The sequence below is a fragment of the Haemaphysalis longicornis genome, unplaced genomic scaffold (assembly GCF_048455015.1).
Source record: "Haemaphysalis longicornis isolate Haplotype H1 unplaced genomic scaffold, Haemaphysalis longicornis Haplotype H1 scaffold_12, whole genome shotgun sequence".
Classification (NCBI taxonomy): Eukaryota; Metazoa; Arthropoda; class Arachnida; order Ixodida; family Ixodidae; genus Haemaphysalis; species Haemaphysalis longicornis.
The window spans coordinates 2229289-2254579 of NW_027526225.1; the positions used below are offsets into that span (position 1 = coordinate 2229289).

Genomic DNA, 25291 nt, shown 5'->3' on the forward strand with positions numbered 1-25291 from the left:
TTTTGAACTGCCACTGCACAGTACGCAAAGAAAATAAATGATCGCGATATTTAATCAAAAATAATGACAATGATGATGTGTATGGTAGCACCTCTTTCGTTTCCCCAGGGCACCACTGCCCATAGAGTTTCATAATATATACTAGAGGGAAATCTAACAAAATGCTTTGGTGTCGAAGTTTTCTTTCCAACTTAATTCAACATTCAGCTTGACTCAACCCTGTTTCAGCAGCGCTCCAACCAGGGTCAAAGCAACGATGGCCGACGACTCCACCAGAGAGAAATGACTCAGCCGTACCCACTCCCCTCCGCTTCACTTTTTTTATTCAATCTTCTCAACAAGACCGTGCTCGATCAAATCGCTTCGGAAAGGGATGTCATTTACAAGAAACGTAAAAAGTCGCTGTACAAAAGAGAGAAGGAAAGTAGGTAATGAGGAGATGGCGGCCGCAAGAAGCAAGCCTCCTTCGCTGCCGTCTCAATCCGCCGCCAACTTCGTTGCGCAAAGCACCCCGCCGCGCCTCCCACCCCCGCCCACCCCTCGACGACACACCACCCTCTTGTGCGCACCTCTACACATCACACAGCGGCAAAAACTGACTGAACACTGAACAAACTGACGTGGTGCTGGTTCGCAGAGGGAAAAAAAATCCCCACGGCAATCTTCACCCCAGAGAAAGGCGGGAAAAGTGCCACAGTTAAAAATTTCAACGCAGCCAAGCTTGCGCAACAGAAATATGTTCAGGTCATGTCACAAACTTTTTTTACAACCGTAGGGACATCGCGATTGCCTTTTTGCGGTTTTGCTGATGGAGCAAATAGATACAATAAAACGATAAAATCAACATCACATCACACTGCGTTCTCAACTGGCTCGCTGCGAAACGCTATTTCAGTAAAAAAAAAAAAATTACTTGACAATAGCATACAGAAAGAGTCTTTGGGAACAGCACTCAACAAAGAGGATCGTGCCGACTGCGGCACAAAAATCTCGATATTTTTTTTTTTTCTTTTTGTGTTCCGATGGCTTGCCAGAGGTTCCTGGCAAGGAATAAACAACCCCGGAACAAGAAAAGTTTCACAGTGTGTACAAAGGTGCATCCCAAGATCAGCCACTCTGGTTTTCACAACACAAGAAACAGCTTCTCCAACCCTCCGCAAAAAAAAAACCACGGTATCTGGCCTGTTTTTCTTCTCTCACTTGGGAAAAGCCGCCATGGACAGACGTGAGGAAACAGAGAACATGGCACATAGGGGCTGCGCAATGAAAGAATAACCCTAGGTAATGTCCGCCCTTTAAAACAAAAACACCAAAACAAAGGAGGGGAGGAGGAAACGGGCACTTTCGTTTCAGCACTTTCTTGCGGGACAGAAAAAAAACCCACCACGCTTGCACGCAACCGGAGCCACCCACGAAAAAACAAAAACAAACTTTTGTCCCCGCAAACATTGTCACCACGCTTGCAGAAAACTGGACACACAGAAACAAGACCGGCACACGCAAGCAAGAGTCATCATTCTTTTTCCCATCTTTCTCTACCGTCAACCACAGCACGGGCGAGTCTTTCAAAGATGCGACGACACGCCGCCATTTTCGAATAGGAAGAAGGGAAAAAAAGACAGGAATGAAACACACCCCAAATGACTCATGTTAAAAAAAAAAAAAAAAACTGCGAGAAAGAGTCCCAGCTCCCTCGACTCACTAGCGCAAACAAGAAAGAAGAGCGCACAGGGACAGAGGGATCCCCTTCATCACATAAACACCTTCCCAGGCGAGGGAAGCAAATGAAGTGGAAAGGAGAAAGTCTCGACAAAGAACCGGTCCAAGAGCGGAACAACGTGGCGGCGGCGGGGGTCGGCGAGGCAGGAGGGACGACGAGCGGCAGATGCGTCAGTTGCCGTCGTCGGATTCGGAGTCGGAGGACGAGGTGGACGACGAGCTGCAGCCGTTGCCGACGAGCACGGGAGCGATCGCCGCCGCAAAGGCCGGCCCGACCATCGCCTTGCGCGGACTCCACAGGCTCGCTCCACGATCCGGCAGCACGCTGGTGCGCTGCATGCCGTTGCGCTGCTGCTGCTGCTGCTTCTCCTGGTGCTGCACAGGCAAGAAAGCACGCGTACTCTCAACACCAGGGTTACTCACTACACCACCGTAATTACACGCACACTCCCCGCACTTTTTTTTCCGGAAAAATCAGCTTACTCTCAACACCAGGGTTACTCAATACACCAGCGTAATTACTCGTGTAATCCTCGCAATTTTTTTCAGGAAAAATCAGCGTGAAGTCGGGGGATGTGGTATTTTTGCGGGGGGGAAAAATGCCGGGCGATAAAAATGCGCTTAAGGGGGGACGTGGCTTCCAAAATCAACTTTTTTATTTCTTTGTGGATTTTGATGAAAATTGGCACAGCAACTGGAAATGCTTCTGTGATAACACCATAAAAATTTGAAGTTAATATTTTGATAACTTTTTTATGTATGAAATTTTCTTTCTGTTACGCTTGTACCGAGCTTGAGCGGCTTATAAAACACGATAGAAAACTTGTTCGAAGTGCTTTGCATTCCCAAATGAATGGACGAGGTCGTGACAGTTTTAGAATTTTTTTTTTACAACACAATGTTTTTTAGTTTTCATTTTTTTAGAGGTTAATGTGCAACAGGCATGTCAACTGTGAACGATTATTTGAATAAAAAAATCACAAAAAACAAATCTGGAAAACTAAAAGTGTCACGACCTGAACAGTTCATCAAGGAATGTAATGCAAGAAACGGAATCAAAATAGACCCAGCGGTCACGAAGAAATCCCTGGGACAAGCGACACAGGTGGCAAAAAAAACTGTTTTGAGAAAACGGCTTCCGAAGTTGCAACATAGGTTTCACATATCAAAAGTCGTCACGGTTGTAGCCTTTCATGTCCTTTTGAACATGGGGCTTCTGGAAGGCCTTGCCTTGAAATTGGAGTGCCTTTTCAGCCTTTCTCTTTCCAGAAAACATAATTTTCAGCTCCTCTGTGAACAGTACATAGCCCAGTTAGCAGACCAAACGGAGGGGGAGATGGCTTTCAATGGGCTTTCAATGCAAAGTAGGTTAGCTGGTTGGCTGTATCGCACTGGACAACCTCCTTTTGCAGTGTTGTCACCATGGCAACAATTTGAGCATTATTTTTTACTTAAATTTGAACATTTTTGGCTTTTTTTTCATGTTTTATCTTGCCTGGCACAGCAACTTAGTACTCATAGTGCAGGTGTTCATTGCCAAAAGTTTGCATACCACAAGGTTGAAAATGAGCTACTTTGAAGCTTGGTAGAGTATTCTGCATAACTCCCAACTTCAATGCAAGAGCATATTTTTTTTTTACTACTTTTGACATTCAAGGCATCCAATATTTCTCGCAGCACAGCTAGTATGCCCGAGCAATGGTATCAATAATTTCCTTAAAAAAATCACTGTTAAATGCTGCCACAGTAACGTACATTTTTAACGCAGAGGGCATATTTTTATTCCTATATTACTAACTCAAACCTGTTTGCATGAAAATTACAAGTGCACGGGAAACGTTGCGCAAGAAAGGCGATATGGCTCGCGCGCATCGCAGCGCACGCTTACCGCGACATATCGAGCTTTGATTATACCTGATATGGCTGGTCAGGTCGCTTTTAAGATTCAAACTAACGTCGCAGGCATTAATTACAACTACTGGCGTTCAATCGTAACCGGTTGCCCAGTCATGTGATGCTCCAATGCGCGTCGGCTATGCCGTGCGCGCCGCAGCGTTTAACGCGTCGACCGTTTCTTTCTCAAGGCTAGCGAGCCCACAGTCAAAACACAGCAATAACTAAGCGTGTAAACATCGCAAATCCGACTAAAAGTTCACTTCACGAACCGCTATCGCAAGCGCGCACACCGCGTCACCCTCCAGGGTCTGGCGACGGTAGAGTCACGCGCACCACGAAGCGTTCGATGACCTCCGCCTTTCGAGCCACACAACTTCCCGTAATCTGGCTCGTTATCTCTGGCATTCCCATCGCGATAACGTCCGTGTTGAATACCACAGATTGAACAGAAACTCGGCTGAGCGAAGCGGCGAAAATGAACTCAATCCGCTCGCTACGCAGCTCAGGCGGCCGCCATCTTGCGTTGCGCCCGCGACATCCAATCAGGAGGGTCGGTGTTCTGCGCCCCGACCGGAGGACCAATAGCGCTTCAGCATCTATATCTAGCTTCGTTTGTGCGTCGTTTCTTTTCTGCCGTTTGTGCGTTTGTGAATGAACGAAGATAAAAGAGACGAGCGGAACGGGAAAGACGATCGCTCGGCCGATCTAACCATATCAAAATGGCCGCGCCCGGTGGCACCGTTGCGGAGATAGAGCGCTCCGAAAATTGCCGTTTTTTCGCCCTTTTGCGCTGATAGTTTGTCACCGCGCCTGACAAAAGTATTTTTTTATGCCACTTTGCGACGCTTTTTAGCGTAAAAACTTTGCAGACGCACAGAATAGGAAACATAGAAGCCGAATATGTGGGTTTCAAAAAAACGATGTTTTGGTCATTTTTCCGAAGTTGAAAGCCGCGTCCCCCCTTAAATAAGATTCGAATAGGCATACACAACCGAGACATTTCCACAAAGGACTTGCCTTCATAATATAAGTACAAGGTCGACATAGGCACAAAGCACAAAACTTTATTCATTGTGGCCAGCCACCACCGAACTTCACCATCCCACGTTTGGTAGTGGGGGACCCAAGTGGGAATAATCCGAGTTAGTGCTGCTAACATCACTGGTCGTTGCCCCATCTACACCTCCAGATTCCACGTCGGCACTAGAAGCCTCGTCTCCACACCACACCAAGTGGTCTTCAGTCGCATCCAGGGCATATTTGTAACTGAATATTTGTAACTGAAATTCACGAAACGAATCACAGCACACCCCGTATCAAACAGACTTGAAGCACCTAGCATTCAAATAATCTTCATAAACACTTAACGTTCCTGAATTACTGTGCTTATTGCGCATTCTGAGAGCCACAGAAATATGCAAGAATAAAAAAGAAAAAGAAAAGAAAGCGGGAACACAGCTAACCTCAAGCATTTACTCTCCAAATTTAGTTACCGCTGAAATTGAACATGCTCCGTCACAATGGTGGTGTCTCGCAAAGCTTACCAACATTCGAAAAATGTGCACCCCGGAGTTCCTGCTGTCACTCAACCTAAAACCGGCCTCTACATTTTTTTATACCTTTAAAAATACACCGGACCTCTCCAGCTTTAACAAGCAACCATTCAGCAGCCACATACAAGAACAGCCACCTGCGGTGAGCACAAGGATTTCACACTGCCCTCTCTACAAAGCTGACTCCCCTTTGCACAACCTGCATCAAGGCCGTGCACTGACATAAGAAGTGACTACACCTCTTAAAACTTCAAATAAACATGGGAAATTTAGGCCCAGACAGGGCGGCACAGGGCATGTGAAACAAACTCTCCTCGCGGTTAGGCCTAGCTCAAATGAATGCGTCCCCAGGTGCTACAGATTCCTTCTCCATGCCTAAACTGCACCTTCCCACACCTTCTACATTGCTACACAAAGCTGCCAAAAATTATTACAGCTGTTCCACTTACTCCATCTACTACAGGCAGTACGGCGAAAAACGTGAGCAGCCTGTCCCATCCCTGTTTTAGGGGACGATTGGAATGGCCGGAACAAGGCCGGAACACAGCCGGAACACGGCCGGAGCAACAGTGTCACAAGGTACAACAGCACTCACCAGCTTGGCGAGGTACTGGAACTCGCGGAGCTCGTCCTCCGTGAGGGGCGCGTAGGCGTCGTCATCCGAGCCCTCTTCCTTCCAGCCCATCTCACGCAGAAGCCTGCACAGAGGAAGAACACGTGGTACATTCGCGACGCTCGACACAGGACGGCTCCGGGTTTGTCCCGGGCGACACCAGTGCGAGCACGCTAAGGCAGCCAACCTTGCATGTTGCTGCACCAAGAGGCCTGACATTTCATTGAGAATAAACCAGCTGAACATTTTGTGGTGGCCCCCTAGGGGAAAAAAAGTGGTGTTCCTCTGTAGGCGTTCTGAAAAGGCTTTTAAACACCAATATTGGCAACACTGTTGGCCCGAGCCATTTTGGCAACAAATTTTGGAGCAGCAAAAACAGTACTTTGGAGCAGCGAGAGGTTTGCCTTGGAGCGGTGGAATGGGCATCAACATACAGGAACATCCTTCGGGGACATCAAAATGCGCTTTCTGCATGTTTTGTTAGCAAAACCTATTTTGACACCCCGACAGACGGTGCACTTGCGCATGCCCTTTGACGGGCTGCCAAATGTAAATGGCGCCCTGCCCTCTCCAGCTGTCAAACCACTTCAGAATATAAATCTATCCCATAAATTTTGTTTCAAAATGAGCTGTGCATAGGGCAAGACAATTACGAAAAAACACCAGACTGCAATATGCATAGCACGCTAAAGTAAACTTGCATTATTGCAACAAACCTGTGCAACTGACCCTTCATAGGTTTATAGGTTTTTTTCAAACCCATCGATTTTTTGGGGGGGAATTTATTCTCACAGCTTCAGGTTTGAAGTCCCACTCACTGCAAGAAAAGACGGCTACAGCCGCCTTGGTATGACCAGCGTGACACGAATGAAACTTTCCAAGTGAGGCTGTCAGAAGTCAGACTGACCAGCAGAAGCCTTCACATGAATGCAGGCTGAACGGCGCTGGTCTTTAATGCATTCCCAACAAAGTGGTTAGTCATTAGTCAAAATATCTCTGGCCTCCTCTTATAAATTCTCAACAAAATTCATTGCACGTGAAGGCGGACACTTTGGTTCACCTAATACATCCCTCTCCCCAAAAAAAAGAAAGGGGGGGGCAATACCGTATTTTCGCGCGGATAACCCACCCCAAAAATGTGAAAATTTCAGGGGTGAAGTAGGGGTGCGGATTATATATGCGAGGTATTTCCTTTGGTGCAGCTTCACCGCAATGCGCGTTGGGACGTGACGCCCCTACAGCAGTAATAACGACAAAGCCACTGTTATCCCAGAGACAGAGCTTATTTTGCACACATGTACAGCTGAAGAATATACCAACCTGAAAAAAAAAAATGCATGCGGCAAGTTATTTAGTTACGCAGTCAGCTAGGCAAGTTCTTTTGCATAAACAATTGTGTAATGTTGCTTGAGCAGTAGCTTTGGTCCATCCTTTTAGTATAAAATATGCGGGCAATATGCAGGGACATATACTTTTTATTCGTCGACGGAAAATGGGTGCACGGGTTATATGCAGGGGCGGGTTATACGTGCGAAAATACGGCATGTGGCTGCGTCAATACACCCCCCACCTCCTCTTTTGGAAGTTGAACTGCACCCACCGCACATTGTTGCACAAGAGACCCAACTTGGTTAACCATGCAACAATTAGCGTGTGCTCCATTACGCCTACTAGTGTACCTTGGAATCAACTTTCAAAGGCCCAACACAACCGTGCTAGAAGGGGTCCAGATAACGGGTGTCCCACCGGCATACACTGTCATGGGTATTTGGGAGGTAGCAGCTGTCTTCATACCAAACGGCATCTGGCAGCACCTTTTCGAAGTTAGCACAGAGAACACGACAAAGAAATTGATAACAGACAGCATGACCAGCGGCTACCTCTTTCCCCCCCTTTTATACTCGCTTATACAGCCCAAACCCGCTTGTAACGATTCCGGTTATAACAATATATTGGATATAACAATGAACAGCCGTGGCACCATCAACTTTGCTAATATGTTTTACGGTAAAATAAACCGCTTATAACAATGTTCATTCTCCTTATGAATGTTCACAACAGTTGAGCTCGACGGTATGAGCCTACGTCTAAAGCGCAGTATTTGGAGATCTGCGAGAGATCGTGGGTGCATTGTGTGTAACCAAGCGTGACCTTTTAAGCATGAAATAAGTTGCGGCATCTTTGCAACACTGAGAAAAAGCTGGTGCCTTTTAATAAAAAGCCATGCTATCGCTAAGGAAGAGAGCTCGCCCCTCTTATCTCTATCTCCTGCTGTCAGCTGGCCCAGGCAGTAAGGGAGGCAGGGGGCAGCTCTTCAACACTGTCCAGATTACAATAAGCCTACAGTGGTGTTGATTACCAATGTTAAAAAAAAAAAAAAAAACGGCAGAAAACAACACCACTTCAGTAGTGCGAAATCCGCAAATCGTTAAAAAAGAAAGAAAAGGTCAAGGATTGGACGCGGAGACTTTCTTCTACGCGAAAGATAATGGCCTTTCCCAGAGGCCCCGTGGAGTGTCTCGGTGGTCGGCCATGCAGTTACATTTCCACGTTGTAAATGCTGGGTGAAAACCCCCGAATGCTTACAAAAGTACTTTTTCTATCCAAACCTGTAATATCGATTACTGGTTATAACTATGGCTTTTTTGTGGCACTTCAATACTGTTATAAGTGGGTTAGACTGTACCACCCGCCTTATAAGACTAACTGAACAAGGCCTCCGCGTGAAAGCCAAAACGCCTTTTTTATCTTTTTTCAATAAACGTTTGCTAGGCAATCCCACATTTTTTTTCACTACGACGCCGTACTGCCTTTGTGCATACAAGAAAACGCTGAGCATGTGCGTGGTGAAGGTCGCTTCTCCCAATTGTCAAGCACTACGGACTCGGGTGGTCAGTTTTGTTCGAGTTCTGACAGATAACTCAAAATATGTGAGGCTGGCAAGCGTTCACTTCTGGACTAGGAATGGCAGCTTTGCACACACCACCCCGTACGAGGGACACCCATATTCTACACAGCCTGTAACGAGAAGGACATGAAAACTGTGGCTTCAAGCCATCTCCCTCCAGTGCAATAAATAAGCCCAAACAGGCCACACCTCGTAGTGCCAATCGTGGTGTGTAAATAGCGTATCTACACAATTCTAACGCGCCCCCTTTTTCGCTAAAATTGGCCTTCAAATTTGGTGCACGTTGCAGTCGGGCACAAAATTGAAATCGGCTTCACTCCTCCCAAAATCCGACGCAATCCAACCCCAAGACAATCTACATCACCCTAGTAAATTTTGGCATACTTATATTTAAATTGTTTCTTTTTTTTTCCAGATTTTCATGAGTAAACTTACATGCGCGCTACAATCAGGGGTGCATTAGAATCGTGCAAATACGGGTAGCTGCTCGATGGTCAGCTCGCATCAGGTATCAGCCCTGAAATAACCTACAACCTGCATTCACACGCGCCGTTTCAAAAACAGCTGTTTGTCTCAGCAGGTAGTCCGTGTGGACTGAAAATTTTGTTTTGACAAACCACCGTGTGTTGTTGAGGTTTGAATCAGCAAGCAAGCGTACTGTGCTCCCCTTTCAAACATACACCACTTTCTGTGGACCCATACCGCAGACCATACTGGGCCTTAATTAAAAATGAATGACTTAGAACTAACCAGCATTGTCTGCACTAACCAAGTAAGCCTGAGACCCTCTTCATCTTTCGGGTGTAAGCAAACAACTTGTACTTCAAACATGCGATCAAAATCAAAAGCAAACTACGTCTTGACTACCCATGGGCAGTTCCAATTCCGCATTCCATGTCCACCCGATATCAAAGAAGAGAACCCCTAAGCTTAGGGACAACTTGAAAACGACAACAAAAATTGACCCTGCGCCCTACCACAGCAACCAGCTGTTCCTCCGGGCGGCGCAATAAGTGTGCAACCACGAGTATTTTGAACAGGATGAGAGTCTTTCAGGGATTTTTTGGACTTCATCTGCTTATGAACAACTGCAGCAACAACAAACAAACAACGTGAGGAAAAGCAGGCGATGCCATCCATCAAGTGGCATTTAGTCACTTCGGGGGAGCGATACACTACATGAGCTATTGCCGTGCTTAATTTAAGTTGTTGTACCTGATACAGTTGAACCTCGTTATAAGAGACGTGGATGTAAAAGACAACCGGGTATAGTAGACACCATTCACGCACATGGTTGGCCGGTGCATCTTTCCCATTACCCTGACCTCTTATAACAGACATCGGATGTAGAAAGTAGTTGGTTATAAAGGATAAGTTATCCTTGAATTTTGGTTAAAAATCTCACTTGTAACAGACAGTGCCACCAGTAGCGAATTGCCGTTGCAACAAGAGTCGCTAACTGCAGTTGCATCCGGTGTAAAAACAAAGGGGGCAACAACAGACGCATGCAGTCGCTATTTATTATAACTTTTAGCAAATGCAGACTGGTTCATTCAGCTATGTACAGTTGAACCCCTTTATAAGAGACACGTATCGGGGAGCAGTTTCTGTCTCTTATACGAGATGTCTCTTATAAGCAGGGAACCATGTTTTCACTTTCTAATCAGACCCTAGTTCAATGTGGGCACCAAAGAACGCTCAGCATGTTGCAAAAGGCTCATTCTAATTTATGTTTGGCCCCCAGAATTTGTGAAACAGTTCTGAATCTTTGTTGGCTCCAGGACTGTATTTACACTGTTTTTTTACAACCGATTCTACAAGCTTTTTTTACCTTTCACTGTTTGTGGAAGATGAATCGTAGATGTTGAGTTCACAAGCCTGATGAATAGCCAGAGCGCACAGCTTCTTCCACTGTGTGCTCAGGCTATTAATTACGATAGCAGGACCCAACATCTGCGATGCTTCTTGATCGGGAGCTACGCGAGTGGGAGAGCCCGCATGTGCGGTTGCACTCCATTCAATGGATGGCAGCAAGCTTCAACCACTTCTGTCAGTTGCATTTCCATTGGCAGGGCTTCTCATCGTCATTTCATAGTTGACTGTGTGTTTGCTGAAGTTATAATAAATAGCGACTGCAGGCGTCTGTCGTCCACCTGTGTTTCCACAATGGAAGCAACTGCAATTAGTGACTGGTGGCACTGCATCTGAAGTTAAAATGTCTGTTACAAGCGAGATTGTTGATTAAAGTTCAAGGACGAGTTGTCCCTTATAACCGACTGCCTTCTACATCTGATGTCTGTTATAAAAGAGGTCCATTTAATGGGAAAGATAGGGCAGCCAACAATGTGGGTGAATAGTGTCTCTTATACCCATTTGTCTCTTACATCCATGTCTCTTGTAATGAGGTTCAACTGTAATGACGATGAGAATCTCCGGCAATAAAGATGCAATGTACAGAAGAGGCTAAAGCCTCCTACCAAGCATACAAGCACAACCGCACATGTGGGGTCCTGCGCAAGCCAAGAATACTTGGAGCGCACAGTGGGCTGTCCCGATTGGGTATCTCCCAACCAAGAAGCATCACAGATGTTGAGTCCTGCAAGCCTGACGAATGGCCACAGCACACATCGAAAGAAGCTGTGCGCTCTGGCTGTGCATCAGGCTTGCAGCTGCAACATCTACGGTGCTTTTTTCTGCAGACAGGGTAAGAAGAGAAATCTTGAAGTTGCTGTAAAAGCGCTGCAAATACAGTCATTTCAGAACTATTTTATAAATTTTGGTGGCAAAACGAATTATAATAAACCTTTTGTACCATGCGGTAGCGTTCTTTTGTGCTTATTTTATAGTCTTAGGATGCCTACATAGAACTAGGTGTTGATCAGAAAGCGAGAACAGGGTACCCTCTCATACAAAGTACCTCTCATATAAGGCATCTCTCATATAAGGGCAGAAACTGCTCCCTGGTACAGGTCTCCTATAAAGGGGTTCAACTGTCCAGAGATAGGCAAGAGGCCCAGCACTGCAGCTTCGAAATTAAACATGTTCATATGCGGCACGCCACCCCTGAACTGACAGAGATCCAACACGACGCTTAGCTACAAGAACAACGTGTAGAACCGAGCCAAAAGAACATTTTACAGTAGAAAAAAAAAGTGAGTTCTTAAATCAAAAATTTTCTGCCGATGACGCTGGAAGCAGGTCTGCTTGTGTCAAGGTTAGTGGTTCTACCCACTGGGCTACTGAGGTTGAACAGCAGGATTGTTCATCGCATTCAGGACAATACAAGTGAACCACCACTAGGTGGCACCGTGTGTGTACAGGAAATGGCTCGCATCCACAGGGAAACGGAATGTCACAGTTGTTCAATATACACCAGCTGCACAACTCCGCTTCAGAACCCGGGCAGCGCGAGCACACTTGCTTTGTGGAAGCAGAGGGGCAACTGCGTGTACCTGAGAGGCACCGAGGGGACAAAAGCTGAACTTTGCTCAGCAATGACTCGACAATGCCACCAGAAAAGATAAAGCTCGCTTTTGAAGTTCGGGAACATCAAATTAGGCGATGTTCACTTACGCTCTCTCACAGTTGTTCCTTTTATGACCTACGGCAGCAGCCGCAAGCAGTTCAGTTAAGGGGGGAGGTGGGTCTTTGGACAATTTTTTTTATTTTTAGTGCCAGCTTGATGAAAATTGGCAGTCTTGAGCAGTTTTTTATGCTGATTTCAAATATGTAATTGGTTTTAACATAGCAGAATTTGTTGAAGAAATACAGTGATGTGAAATGAATTTATTGAGGCATTTCTTACGGGGGTTTAGAGCTATTTCGCTTTATCAAGCTCAAAGATGAATTATATGGACATAATGCCAAAGGTCCACTCTGCCAGGCTATGCTATTTTTATTCATTTCAAAAGCTTTTGCAAAGTATGAAAAAAGTGAACATTTTATACCAACAATTTCTATAAAATTATTTCGTCATTACTCAATTTTGCTTATAGGTGAACAGCGTCAGAGTGATAAAAATAGCATAGCCTGCTAGATCAATTCAATACGAATACAATGATACCAGTCTTGTCATCCTAGCTCAAGAGCAACATAACAAAACCCCCCCGTAAGGCGGAGCACGGTCTCGCAAAAAAGGAAACTGAGAAAAATGCATTTGAAGTTTCCGATCATGGTAACTTTTGTTACAGCACAGCTACAATAACAAAAATGGCATCACTGTGTAGCTCAGTTCTTCATGAAGAAAAGCACACTAAGTATGTGCCTGTACCACAAAAATAAGCGTAAAACATTCAGCGTAAAGCCAAGCATAATCTCTGAAAACGGTTGAGAAAAAGTAGATTTTCTACTAATAAACCGGAAACCAGATTTACTATTTCCCAGTTTATTCCAGTGCCTCTAAAAACTACATACAAGCCCACGCATCACATACTGCAGTCTGTTCTGCTACCTGTAATGCTAAAGCACAGCAGCCAATGAAAAAGTGACATTATTCCGTTATGCTTTTCAAAACTAAAGCAACGACGTAGGTGAATTGCAATTTCTAATCAACGCTAGGGCTGTACAAATAGCATCACCTGCTAGAGCAATTCAATACGAATGCAATGATACCAGTCTTATCATCATAGCTCAACTGCAAGATAAAAAAACACCCCGTAAGAAGGAGAGGCATCCCTCAAAACTAAAAACTGCATGGCCGTAGCTGGATATTGCAATTTTGTGATCAACACTAGGGTTGTACAAATAGCATCTCCTGCTAGAGCAATTCAATGCGAATGCAATGCTACCAGTCTTATCATCATAGCTCGACTGCAAGATAAAAAAGACCCCGTAAGGAGGAGAGGGATGTCTCAAAACAAAAAAACTGCATGGCCGTAGCTGGATGTTGCAATTTTGTGATCAATACTAGGGTTGTACAAATAGCATCACCTGCTAGAGCAATTCAACACGAATGCAATGATACCAGTCTTATCATCATAACTCAACTGCAAGATAAAAAAACACCCCGTAAGGGGGAGAGGGGTCCCTCAAAACTAAAAACTGCAGGGCTGTAGCTGGATATTGCAATTTTGTGATCAACACTAGGGTTGTACAAATAGCATCCCCTGCTAGAGCAATTCCATACGAATGCAATGATACCAGTCTTATCATCATAACTCAACTGCAAGATAAAAAAAATCGCCCCGTAAGGGGGAGAGGGATATCTCAAAACAAAAAAACTGCATGGCCGTAGCTGGATATTGCTATTTTGTGATCAATACTAGGGTTGTACAAATAGCATCATCTGCTGGAGCAATTCAATACAAATGCAATGATACCAGCCTTATCATCATAACTCAACTGCAAGAGAAAAAAAAACACCGCGGAAGGGGGAGAGGGATCCCTCAAAACTAAAAACTGCAGGAAACCCTAGGGTTGTACAAATAGCGTCACCTGCTAGAGCAATTCGAATGCAATGATTATCGCGAATTTATCACGTTCAAGTCCACGATGACGAATTCCGTGCCAGTTTCCGAGCTTTCGCTCGCTGGTTCTTTCCAAAAGTTTGAACTTGCGCCCTATCGCCGACTGCGACGCCAAACGCTTCTTCACATCCGCCGCATGTTTAGCACGCTCGGCAGATTCACCAGCGGTGTAATACACGGTGTCGATGCGGTCCTGATTGGCACTCGAGGAGCCGGATGACGGTTCGCCGACGCCTGAAGCACTGCAACTTGCCAGGGCCGGAGATTCCGAAAATCTTCTGTCTCAGACGCAACAGGCGATGTCGCCCCGCCGTTCCACGCGCGTTTCCGCCGCTTCCCGTACGCTTGACGCGTAGTTTTTTTGATGCGAACATCTCCCGGTATTGTAGCACGAAAAAGAACACGTTGCACCAAATTGCAGCAGCAGAGAGAAAAAGACACGATGAGATAAACTACCGTGGAGGCGAACGCGAGGAAAGAAAAACGAAAATACAAACGCAAAAGGAGCCGGGTTCGCCGCGGCGCCCAATCAGAGACGCGATACGAGGGGCTCGTCTCGCGCGCCCGCGGTCCGGCCAATCAGGGGCTCGTACGTGACCTTTCGAAAAACGGCGAGAGCGAGGGCCCTCGCCATGCTACGCCATTTTGAGATATCGCAAAATACGCACAAAGAAACGACCTTCAAAACGCGTCCAAGATGGCTGCCGCCAGTCGTCTCCTTCGCGCATGGCGCGCGCGCGAAATTCAAGCATTTCTTTCCCGATTTTCGACAATTTGGGGTCGCCGTCATGTTTACAAAGTTGATTTTCGGACCCTTTACGATCGAATTCAGCGGTGAAACTTTTAGAGTAGGTTCTTGAAGTTACAAAGGCTTCAAAAATGTATTTTTCTCAAAACACGTTTTTTCGCGATTTTTGGCCATTCTAAGACCCGCGTCCCCCCTTAACACTCCAACTTGCTGCCGACAGATGGCAGGCTAGTCAACTGGCCCTCTGCCTGCCCCTGTTTTCCTCCAGCGCAAAGAGGACAACTGCAGATCGTTTTTTTTTTTTTTTTAAGCGAAGCTTTGAGCCTGCCACTGATGTCGCCTGGAGGCCACCACCCAAAACGCACTGCGGGGAAGCCAACTTTCTCTGACACTGATGATGATCGTGAATGAAGTGAAGCAAAATTAAAATGCTTCCTGTGATTGGAACCGAACCTTGCTCCCTCGCACTGTAAAGCCGACGTCTGTCCAAGTGCGCCATTCCGGCACGCTCGAAGCATTTTTGGATTTGGAGAGGGGTGCACAGACGTGCGAAATTAGAGAGAAAAATCATGCACCTTTCCGCCACGCGATGACGATGGTTGCATGCGAAGCACTCTCGGGCAAAATCAAAAGACAAAGGGCCAAAGCCAGAGCCGCTGCGAGCCAAAGTCAAAACTCAGCGTGTCAAAGTTCAAACCATCCGTGAGTACAAGTTTAACCATCGTCGTGGTCAGATGGAGGGGTGCATGACTGACAGACAGGAGTTTGAAACGCAAGACTATGGGGAGTTTCCGAGCTGCTGTGTACTTTGAGCAAAACTCCGATTACGTCCCCCTCCCCATGATCTTGGCACCCACCTCTGCTCGGCCTCGAGGGAGCTGGAGAGCGGCGGGTGCTGCCGTCCGGACCCGTCGTCGTCGTCGTCGAGGGAGAGCTTCCCCACATCACAGTCGGCCCCCTCCGAGTCGCTGCAGTCGCCCCCGCCCTGGCTGCCAGTGCCGTTGTCGTCCGCCTGCAACAGACAGGCACCCAACACTTCGACACGCCCCTCTCTGCGAGCGCACTCAGGAACACAGCACGCCCCTACTTCATTTGCTGTTTCCAAGCCACTTGCAATGTAGATATTGAAACTATGAGATCTACATTAGGCAATAATCTAATGATCACCCAAAAAAATTACACCCACACACAACTTTGTTACATGACACAAAATCTGCACACAATTATATAAATTGCCATTCTGGTGTATTTCTGGAATTAAAATACACTGTCAGCCCATAGGCACAACAGCGCACCCAGCTAGGTGCATTCACCAATACCCGTTTGGTTACTACAGCAGAACCTCGTTACAAGACACACTCAAGGGACCCGGAATATGCGTCTCTTGTAGCCAAAGTCTCTTGTATGAAATGTTGCTAACATTGGAAAACCAACCAAAATGCTTTCATTCAAATGTCTCTTGTAACCAGGTGTCTCAGTAACGAGGTTCTACTGTACTGCGATGTACTAACCTGGAAATTTTAATTCCCACTCAGGGCAATTGGCCCAAGACAATGACAGCTGCCATGAGAGGGCCAACTTGCCACTTCCCGTTTCCTTGCGACGCTAACACAGCCGCCCACAATTCTCACATACCTTGAAGGGGGATTGGCCAAAGATGTGCCTGCAACAGCAACATTGCTGCCCAAAACTGTCGCATAGATCGGCCAGTGATGATGAGCTGTCCACAACTCCCCATTTCCCAGCACATTTAACATAGCCACCCATAGCCACTCCGGGGGTTTGGCCAGTAATAATTGCGCGCACCTTGGAGAATTACTCAAACCAACCCCACCTCTCCACCCAGCAGGGAACGAGCTATAGAAACGCACCTGCGAGGAGGAGGAGCCGTGGTGGTGGTGGCCGTTGGTGTCCCGGTGGTTGCGGGGCTCGGCCGGGGGCGAGGAGAGGGCGCCGGAGGAGTCGTCCTGGGGGCCCTTGGCGGCCCCCGTCGCGGCCCCCTCGTCGTCCGGGCCCCCCTTGCCGTCGTCGCTGGAGCGCAGCGCCTTGAGGAAGTCCCCCTTGTTGCCCCGCGTCTTGGGGTGCTTCACCAGAACCTCCATGCCGTGCTGCTGCGGGGGCTGCGGCACCTTCTGCACCACCAAGGGGGGTGAGGGGGAGAGACAATACTCCTTGCTGACGTCCCAGAGGAACCACAACACTGACTCGGTCGCTACTAGCCTACATTTCAAAGTTGGCACCATCAGGTTGCGCTTCATGTAAAGACCAAAGCTCCCCACGCACGGTGAGCAAGAGGGGAGGCTTCAGCGTTTTTGCAAGTGTGAGCTCATCGACATCACCCTAGCCCACGGAGCAAGAGTACATACAGGAAGCAAAATGGCCTATTGCGGTAAGCATGGCCAAGCGACCAGATATTGTCACAATGAAGACCAACGGTGACAACGAAGTTTTGCAACGGCGAAGGAGAGGGTAGCGGCACCTGATGGTCGAAACGACAGCGGCCACAATTCACTCCGGGGCTGCTCAGCAAAATGCCGATCACGGCGACAGATTCCCCTAGCTTAACCTCGGCCAAACGCTTGCGATGTTATCTGGCCACCCTAGGAAGCGCCATTTCCCCTTCAGTCTTGTTCACACTCCATGCCCTGGCCACCTCAAGTTTCCACCTCAGATACACCGGCACTACAGTCGTCGCAAATGCCTTCAATGAACGCACGCCTTGCATGTTAAAGTGCGTCTAAAGTGCACTCCGCATAACACGCGGATGTCTAAAGAAACACAACTAAATCACCGTCACTAGGCGCAGTGAGCAAAGAACACTGCCACAACGTAATGGAACTGCGTTTGCCATGGCACAATCCCGTCAACCCTCTGTTGCCACCATCCGCGCTAAATCAAAAGCAATTTGCACACCAACCAGAGGCTGGCAGGTCTGTGACTTGTGAGCGAGTTCACACTCCTGCGTTAATTAGCTGATGGCTGTGAAACAGCTTTCAAATAACAATAGCAACACACTCACACAAAAGGCTCACACAACACTGCACGTCCTAAGCAAAAAAAAAAAAAAAAAGAAGTAAGCAGTATTAAAAGACATATTCCTTAGGAAGAACTAAGATGCCGTCACAAGACGGGATACACCACTAACGATATGCTTAGCAGTGAGATGCAGTTTCAGTAAGAAATACCATATTTACTCGAACCTAACGCAAACCTTTTTTCCGGAAAGATAGGTCCCAAAATCACATGCGCGTTACAATCGAGTACGACTCAAAACACTGGCGCCCTATCGCCATCGACGTTTCAGGATAGCTGCTTGACTACTGAACGCGTAGCCAGCACTTCGTAGTCGGCGCGCGCATCTTTGCCTTTGTTGTCTGCATAGTCTTTTTTTGCGCTCCTTACGCCATGGAATTTCACACTGCGAAGACACGGCAGGTTCACCACGATGCTGCATTTAAGAAGAAAGTAATATTGTGCACGGAATGCGATGGAAATCGGGCCGCGTCACGTGCGTTCAGTGTACCGGACAGTTGCGTGCGGGACTGGCGCAAACAGAAACAGGAAATTTTCGCAAGCAAGGTGGCACGGAAAGGGTTCAGCGGACCAAAGAGGGGGCGATATCCCCAAATAGAAGACCCGCTGGCGTTGTAGGTGCAGCAGCAGCGAGCGGCTCAGAGACCCGTAAAGACAGAGCTACCGGGGCAGTGACGGCGCTGCCCCGGACCGTCGTCGTGGTGACTGTCTTGCGGGCAATAACCGGCACATTTCATTTCGTGCCACATTTGGAATAAACCTTCCTTGCTCCAAGTGAGAAAGTAGCATTTTTGAGTTAAATAATGAAAGCCTAGTGCCCGGCATAGAGTTTTTTTCTTCTTCGGACCACGAGAAATGGGTGCGTGTAACAATCACGGGCGCATTGGATTCGAGTAAATACGGTACTACCACTGCCACCATACAGTTATGCCACAACCTACCAAACAGCAACTGCCCCATCTGCGATTCTCAGGCAGCACCAAGGCAAATGCCGCGCGAGTTTCAAAAACACGATGGACATACTCCCTTTATGCTATGCATTGATATGATTGTAGGGTTTAACGTGCCGACGCAACGCAGGCGATGAGGCGCGCCGTAGTGGAGGGCTCCCGATTAATTTTGACCACCTGGGGATCTTTAACGTGTGCCAAAATCTCGTACACAGAGGCGTTTTTGCTTTTTGCCCTAATCAGAAAAGCCGCTGCCGCGGCTGGCAAAACAAACCTACGTCCTCGTGCTCAGCAGCGCAACGTCTTAGCCACTGAGCCACCGCGGCGAGTCCTTTGCACTCTGGACCTAAGAGTGCTAAGAATTCAGGGCTTTAGCTTTGTTTTTCCCCAACTAGAGTCGGCTACAACACACGAGTCAGCTTCCGATCGCACACGTGCAAAGCCAACTTTAGTCCCAATTAGAGCCATCCAACGCACTGCAAGCTTCTTAACCCACCTAACTTTCTTGAAAGCTGGACCGCAATGGCACAGACCGCATGATGCCCAAAAGCCCCTAACTGCAATGTTACAGCAATGCATATTGTTATGGGTAGCCTTCTTGGTGAAGAAGAAGAAGAAGCTGCCAAGCAGCTGCTGCTTTTTCGCCACGAAGGCCATCCCGTAATATAACTGCGGCCCGTAAACCTTACTTAACATCTTAGACCGTAATCGCAGCATCTCAACCAGCAACATCTTGGTCCTGCCGCAGTACAGCAAAACCTCGTCACAAGAAGCACTCAAGGGGCCCCGCAACATGTGTCCCCAGTAACCAAGGCCACTTGTATGCGATGTTGCTAACATAGCAAACATAGAAAAACCAACAAAAGTCTTCATTTAAACATCGATTATAACCAAGTGTCTCTTGTAATGAGGTTTTACTGCACTGCAATAGGAAATAGGAACTGCGTAGCCGTCGTTCTAGCTCGTGGCAGGGAGAGTGACGTTTCACCACTGACCTTGTTGGAGGGCATGAGGGCCTTGTAGAGGGAGTTCTGGGAGGCGGCCGCCATGCTTTTCATGGGCGCCGGGGACGCGCTCGCCAGGCTCACGTGACGACCAAGCTTGGGGCTCAGGGTGTTTGCCACGACAGGCACCACGCCAACCACCGAGGGCACCACTCCGCCTGGACAGGGAAGGAGGGACACCCACTCTAAGTGGCATAGATGGCTTAACCGGTGCAAAATAACGGGCACTCAACCAAACTTCACGGCCCTTGGAAATTCCTGAGGTTGTTGCCCCAAGCAGACCACTAGATGGCACCACAATATGGGGAAAAGAAAAATCAGAGACATATTCTGCCTTATAGGGGTCATGAAGACAAAATACAAGTTTGTTTTATTTAGAAGATTTCTTGTTCTATAGTGCCCCAGAGCTTGTCCGGAAGCAAATGATGCTTTATTCACTGAGACATTAAACGATTTGGGTTATAATTTTGATTCTCACGCCAAAACGTGTGTTTAAACGACGCTTGCAATGACATAAGCACAGGTCTTTCAGCTAAACTTGGTGTGGAACGGAGACTTGCTTACTGTTAGTTAACCTAGATGGCGGCACCACACCGCAGCAAGCTGTTTTCTGTCTTTGGTTGGTTTCCGGTCGTATTTAAACGTGGCTTGTTTTTGTTCATGGAGAAAATAATCGTTGTGTGAAACATGGTGCTCGCTTGACAAATACGGTCACGTAAGACAATGTCGCTAACACTAATCAACCAGTGTCGTCTGAGACAACCCCAAAAACCCCGCAGTGCTGTACATCTAAACCAAGCATAGTGCGCGCACTACTAACAACAGTACGCATCGCTACTTCTATGTTTACGTGTGCTTTCGTAACTTGCACTGTCGGTCCCACCATTCTTACTGCTATAAAAAGAATGTAGGCTAAATTTAAGCAGAAATAGCTCATTCAGCAAGCTTATAAGCCCTGCTGCTTAATTTGCATTTGCTTTCTCCGGCCTCCGCCAATCAGGCCGGAAACGAAATGACATCATAGGTTCTGTTGCGGGAAATGAGCGAGTAGGTCGCATGGCCTTTCCCTTTTTTCATAATTATACAGCTTATTTGAGCAAAGTTTATGTTAGAAGTGGTGTCAGCCTGATTCTAACGAGGATGTCTTTTGAATGAACCAAACTTGCATTTTGTCTTCATGGGCCCTTTAAGCAGCTAGGTTTTTCTCCATGTGGTTTTTCTACACGTGGTAGACTTTTTCTACATGTGGTTCATCAACCTTGGTAACATGTTTTTGCTTTGAAATTTCAAAGAGCAAACTTTCGCATGAAATGTGGAAGTGTCAGATGACCAATAGCCTTTGGACCCGGCAAACAATACGTTTTTTTTTCTTTTTTGCAACAGTGGGATCTGCATGAAGCACACCTAAATGTTCCACTCTTTAAAAGTGGTCATGAAGACAAAATGCAACTTTGGTTGATTCAAAAGACTGCATCGTTAGAACAACACCGACACCACTTTTAACACAAACTTCACTTAAATAAGCTCTGAAATTAATAAAATAAAATAATGGCCCCGCAACCCACTAGCTGGCTTACCACACTACAACCTATAACGTATTACAGGCAGCTGTGCGATTGGCTGAGGCTGTCAAAAGCAAACGCATGTTAAGCAGGGCTTATAAGCTTGCAGAATGAGCTATTTGCGCTCAAATTTAACGCACAATCCTTTTATAGCAATAAGAATGGTGTGATAAACAACAGAAGTTACAGACGCACACGAACATACAAGCACCAGTGCATACTGCACGCACTATGCTGGCCATAGCTGCACAGCCGTCCGGCCCGTTGAGCTTACGCTGGCCAACTGGCATAAGCAACATCGTCTTCCGCGTGTCGGGCATACCCAATGTTTCACGAAACGAGTACTATCATCCATAACAAACATTATTTATCGAGACACAAATCCAGCAAAAAAAAAATGAAGGAAGCTCACACAAACACGTAAAACTTGAAGGTAGCCAAAGCTGTACGCAACCTTCACAACCATCAGGAAGGTTTAAGTCCACGACTGCAGACGATTTGCTTCTTCTTCACTGCCGCAATGACCCTTATTCCATCATTGTTGCTATAAGTGTGAGCTTCCTTCATTCTTTCGGAAGTGATAATCATTGGACATCACCTTGGAGGGGCGTACGCTATGGCGTGTCTTTCTCGTTCCGAGCAAGTGTTGCCGTAAAATACGGCAAACGCCGTTTGTTTTTTTTTTTTTTTTTTTTTTTTTCCCCAGTGGCAAACCTTGGCCAATCTCTTTAAGTGGGTATGCTTGGCTTGACAAACACACGCTAGGCACACTGGGCGGTCGCAGCAAGGCCCGCACTCACTCACGTGCACGACAATTTCTTGAAATTTTTAACTGCAAACACAAAAAATTACGATTTGCAGTTTTACTGCTAAAACAGAGCAAGTGCAGACAGCAGCAGTCTTGAGCAGCATCTTGGCTCCATCTGGGAGGCCAAACAGTAAACGAGGAAACAAAACACATTTGGCCGTTTGCTGCAGACCTAGTAATCACCGTAGTAACAATCGTTTTACTACCTGCTCTGGATACGTCATCACTGACACCCCTATTTAGCGGGAAAATTAGAATTTCGGCTTAAATTGATTAATTCCTCAGCGCATAAAGCGTAACTTTCTGCCGGACAAGTAAGTGCTGGGGCACTGTGAAACACTAAATCTTTAAAAGAAAGCAAGCTTCTATTTTGTGCATGCTTCTAAAGGTCCGGACAACCAATTTTTGTGGAGTGCATGAAGTCTAGTTGATATGAAAGCCAGATACTGCGGTAACTGCAAGGAATTTCCAAGTAAACAGGCGGAAATAATTTCGATTTTGCACTAAAATTCCGAAGTCTGAAAGGCGGCGACACGCAGTGTCTAAATGTGACACTACGTTACGTGTCCAAATAGCTCCGTCGTTTTCAGTGATCCAAAAACCGCACGAAGGAATAAAGAAGGTTGCACAATATTGTTGTTTTATAGCTGGGAACAAGTTTTTAAATACCTCCCCATTGATCTCACGTACAGTTAAAAGTGTGTTACCACACAGCTCACTATCACGTTTGCCAGCATTCTGCTGGTAGATCTAAAAATTTAGATTCTGAAAGCTCTCGGGAGCTGTCAGTAAAACTGTTTTAGTTTAAGGTGTTTTAAGTGACGCCCTTTTGTTTGGGATAAAGAAAACGTACTCAACAAAAACCGGTTGTCTGTCCCTTTCAATTAAAATTTGAAGGGGAAGGAGGAGGGGCCATTTCAATGTTAATCCACACATCCGCAGCAGCAGCAGTGCGGGAAAAGCGGCCAAAAAAAAAATTACGGCCCAACGACCACCGTTCTCCACCCCTAAAGCCACAAAGCGTGCGTAGAACACAAAGCGCGCGTAGAAGTCCTGCAGCAGTTGACGCGCGCCAACGCCCCTGTGAACCGAAATATTCCCCTTCCAAAATGCCTGTCCCCCTGATGACCCATTCACAAATCAAATGGCAGCCCGTGAGGGCATTTCAAGGGTCTGCGAAGCCTCCTCCCAAGCTCTCTCCCCCCCCACTCCCATTCATTTCTCCCTGTCACAAACTCGAGCGTACGACGTCTAAAGTACCGTATAAATTTTTCATTTTATTGTACAGCGCCTAATTCTTCGTACACTCGGTTCTATTCGCCCCGAGACAAGGCTGGAACTTTCGCGAACGAAGAGGCGGTAATACGATCATGCGCCGGCTCGCCGGCAAGAAAACAACAAAAATAAAGCCCCCGCCGCTCCGGTTTCGTCGAAGCTTCCAGTACTTTCGAGGAGGTGCGCGTGGCCTTGCCAGTGCTAAAGAGCGGCGATGATTCTAGAAGGGAGAAGAGTGAAGTTATTCGCTGACGGCGGCGGGCGTGTTGTGTGTTGTGCTCTCCCCCTCCGCGCCGGCACGGTTATAAAAGGCGGAGCCGCGCCTAAGCAAACCAGCTACGTTTGGACGTCGTGATTGACAACTGCACCTGCCAGTTTGTACATCACACCATCGGCGACCCGCGCCCTGGAGGACTCCAACGTGCTCCCGGGCCTCGAATGACCGTGATCGTCTCGGACGGCCTGGCCTACAGCGAAGCCACGCTTCCCAGGTAGCCGACTCGCCTCCGACAGCGGTGCATCGTCCGGCCCGGTCGGTGAATATGCTGGGACTCTGTCACTCATATGCATCGAACTGTTCATTTCCTTTTTAGTTAACTGCTCCGATTCGTAATCTTCATTTGTTAGCGCTCCTGTTTGTATCATTTTGTCGAATTGGACTGTTTCTTGTATTTGAAATTCCATCTAAGTTGTCTGTAATTATCGATCCGTTACCTTGTGCTTGTATTTGTGATTTGCCTGTCTAAATATAAGTCTTTGTGTTGTTTTTTTTCGTTCAAGGCTCTTGCTCATTCTTGCCGCTCTAGTCGGCGAAAGCCGCACATCAGACGGCCACCCCCTTTGTCACCTGTGCCCTGTAGATTCGGTGGGGTTTGTTGGCTCTCTTGAGTCGACTCCCCATATCTTCTGACAGTGCACCCTAATTTAAGGAAACGGGTGACAATTTCTGGCGTCCGCGACAGGACGTCTGATGTGAGCGGTAAGGAGGAGAGAGAGCCTGGAACTTTTTTTGGCATAGGTTGCTACTGCCTTTATAAGCGGGTGCTCTCGCTAACTTTCTCTGCGTAGACATACCTAGCTAGAGGCTAGAGTATTGTGGCTAGATCGCGATACATATACAATCATGGATTCAGAGAAAATTGTAGCATTGCGCTGTAAGCTGGGCCTCTCAGGGGCCGAACTGCGGAAGTGGGTAGCTCAGAAAGCAAAAGAAGAAAACGAGAAAGTTAAGAGAGCAAGACAGGCAGCACGAACAGAAGCTGAGAGGAAAAGAGAGAAAGAATTTCAGAGACAACTTCGGTTGGAGCGAGAGGAGAAAGCAAGAAAAGAGGAGCTAACAGGAGCAAATGTTGATGCTCAACGTTTGAAGCTCGACTGCTCATCAGAGGATCGGAGCATGAGAGGAGAGAATAGGCGCCTGTGTCTCAGTACCAACCTTGAAAAGGTTAAGGTAAATTTCGGAAACGCGGCAGTGGACCGAAGGAGGACCAGCCAAAAACCCCCGCTGAAATGTTACGCTTGTAACAAGTTTGGGCACATTGCCAAGGACTGCTGGAGCAGCTTTAAGAGAAGTAGTGCTTCCAGATGTTTTAAGTGCGGGCGGGCTGGACATCAGGCTGCGACATGCAGGAGCAGCAACGATGAAAGGCGCCAAGATTTGCGCAAATGCGCACCTCCCAAGGCATCCAGACAGTACGATGTTACTGATGGCTCTGAGGAGCGAAAAAGGGGCACGAAAATTCACGTCGTCGGTGCCA

General features: G+C 47.1%; 1 protein-coding gene across 2 annotated transcripts in view; it reads right to left on the bottom strand.

Annotated features, from left to right (window-relative positions):
- Nucleotides 1–310: 310 nt before the first annotated feature.
- The window catches only part of LOC144162255 (uncharacterized), a 76505-nt gene continuing 51524 nt past the window's right edge, over nucleotides 311–25291 (bottom strand). For both annotated transcript variants that reach the window (XM_077692713.1, XM_077692714.1), the window contains 5 exons: nucleotides 19881–20047; nucleotides 16774–17034; nucleotides 15760–15914; nucleotides 5764–5866; nucleotides 311–2094 (listed from right to left, as the gene is read on the bottom strand). In XM_077692713.1, coding sequence (XP_077548839.1) covers nucleotides 1891–2094; nucleotides 5764–5866; nucleotides 15760–15914; nucleotides 16774–17034; nucleotides 19881–20047 — 890 coding nt within the window. In that variant the 3' untranslated portion in view covers nucleotides 311–1890. The remainder of the gene's footprint in view (nucleotides 2095–5763; nucleotides 5867–15759; nucleotides 15915–16773; nucleotides 17035–19880; nucleotides 20048–25291) is intronic.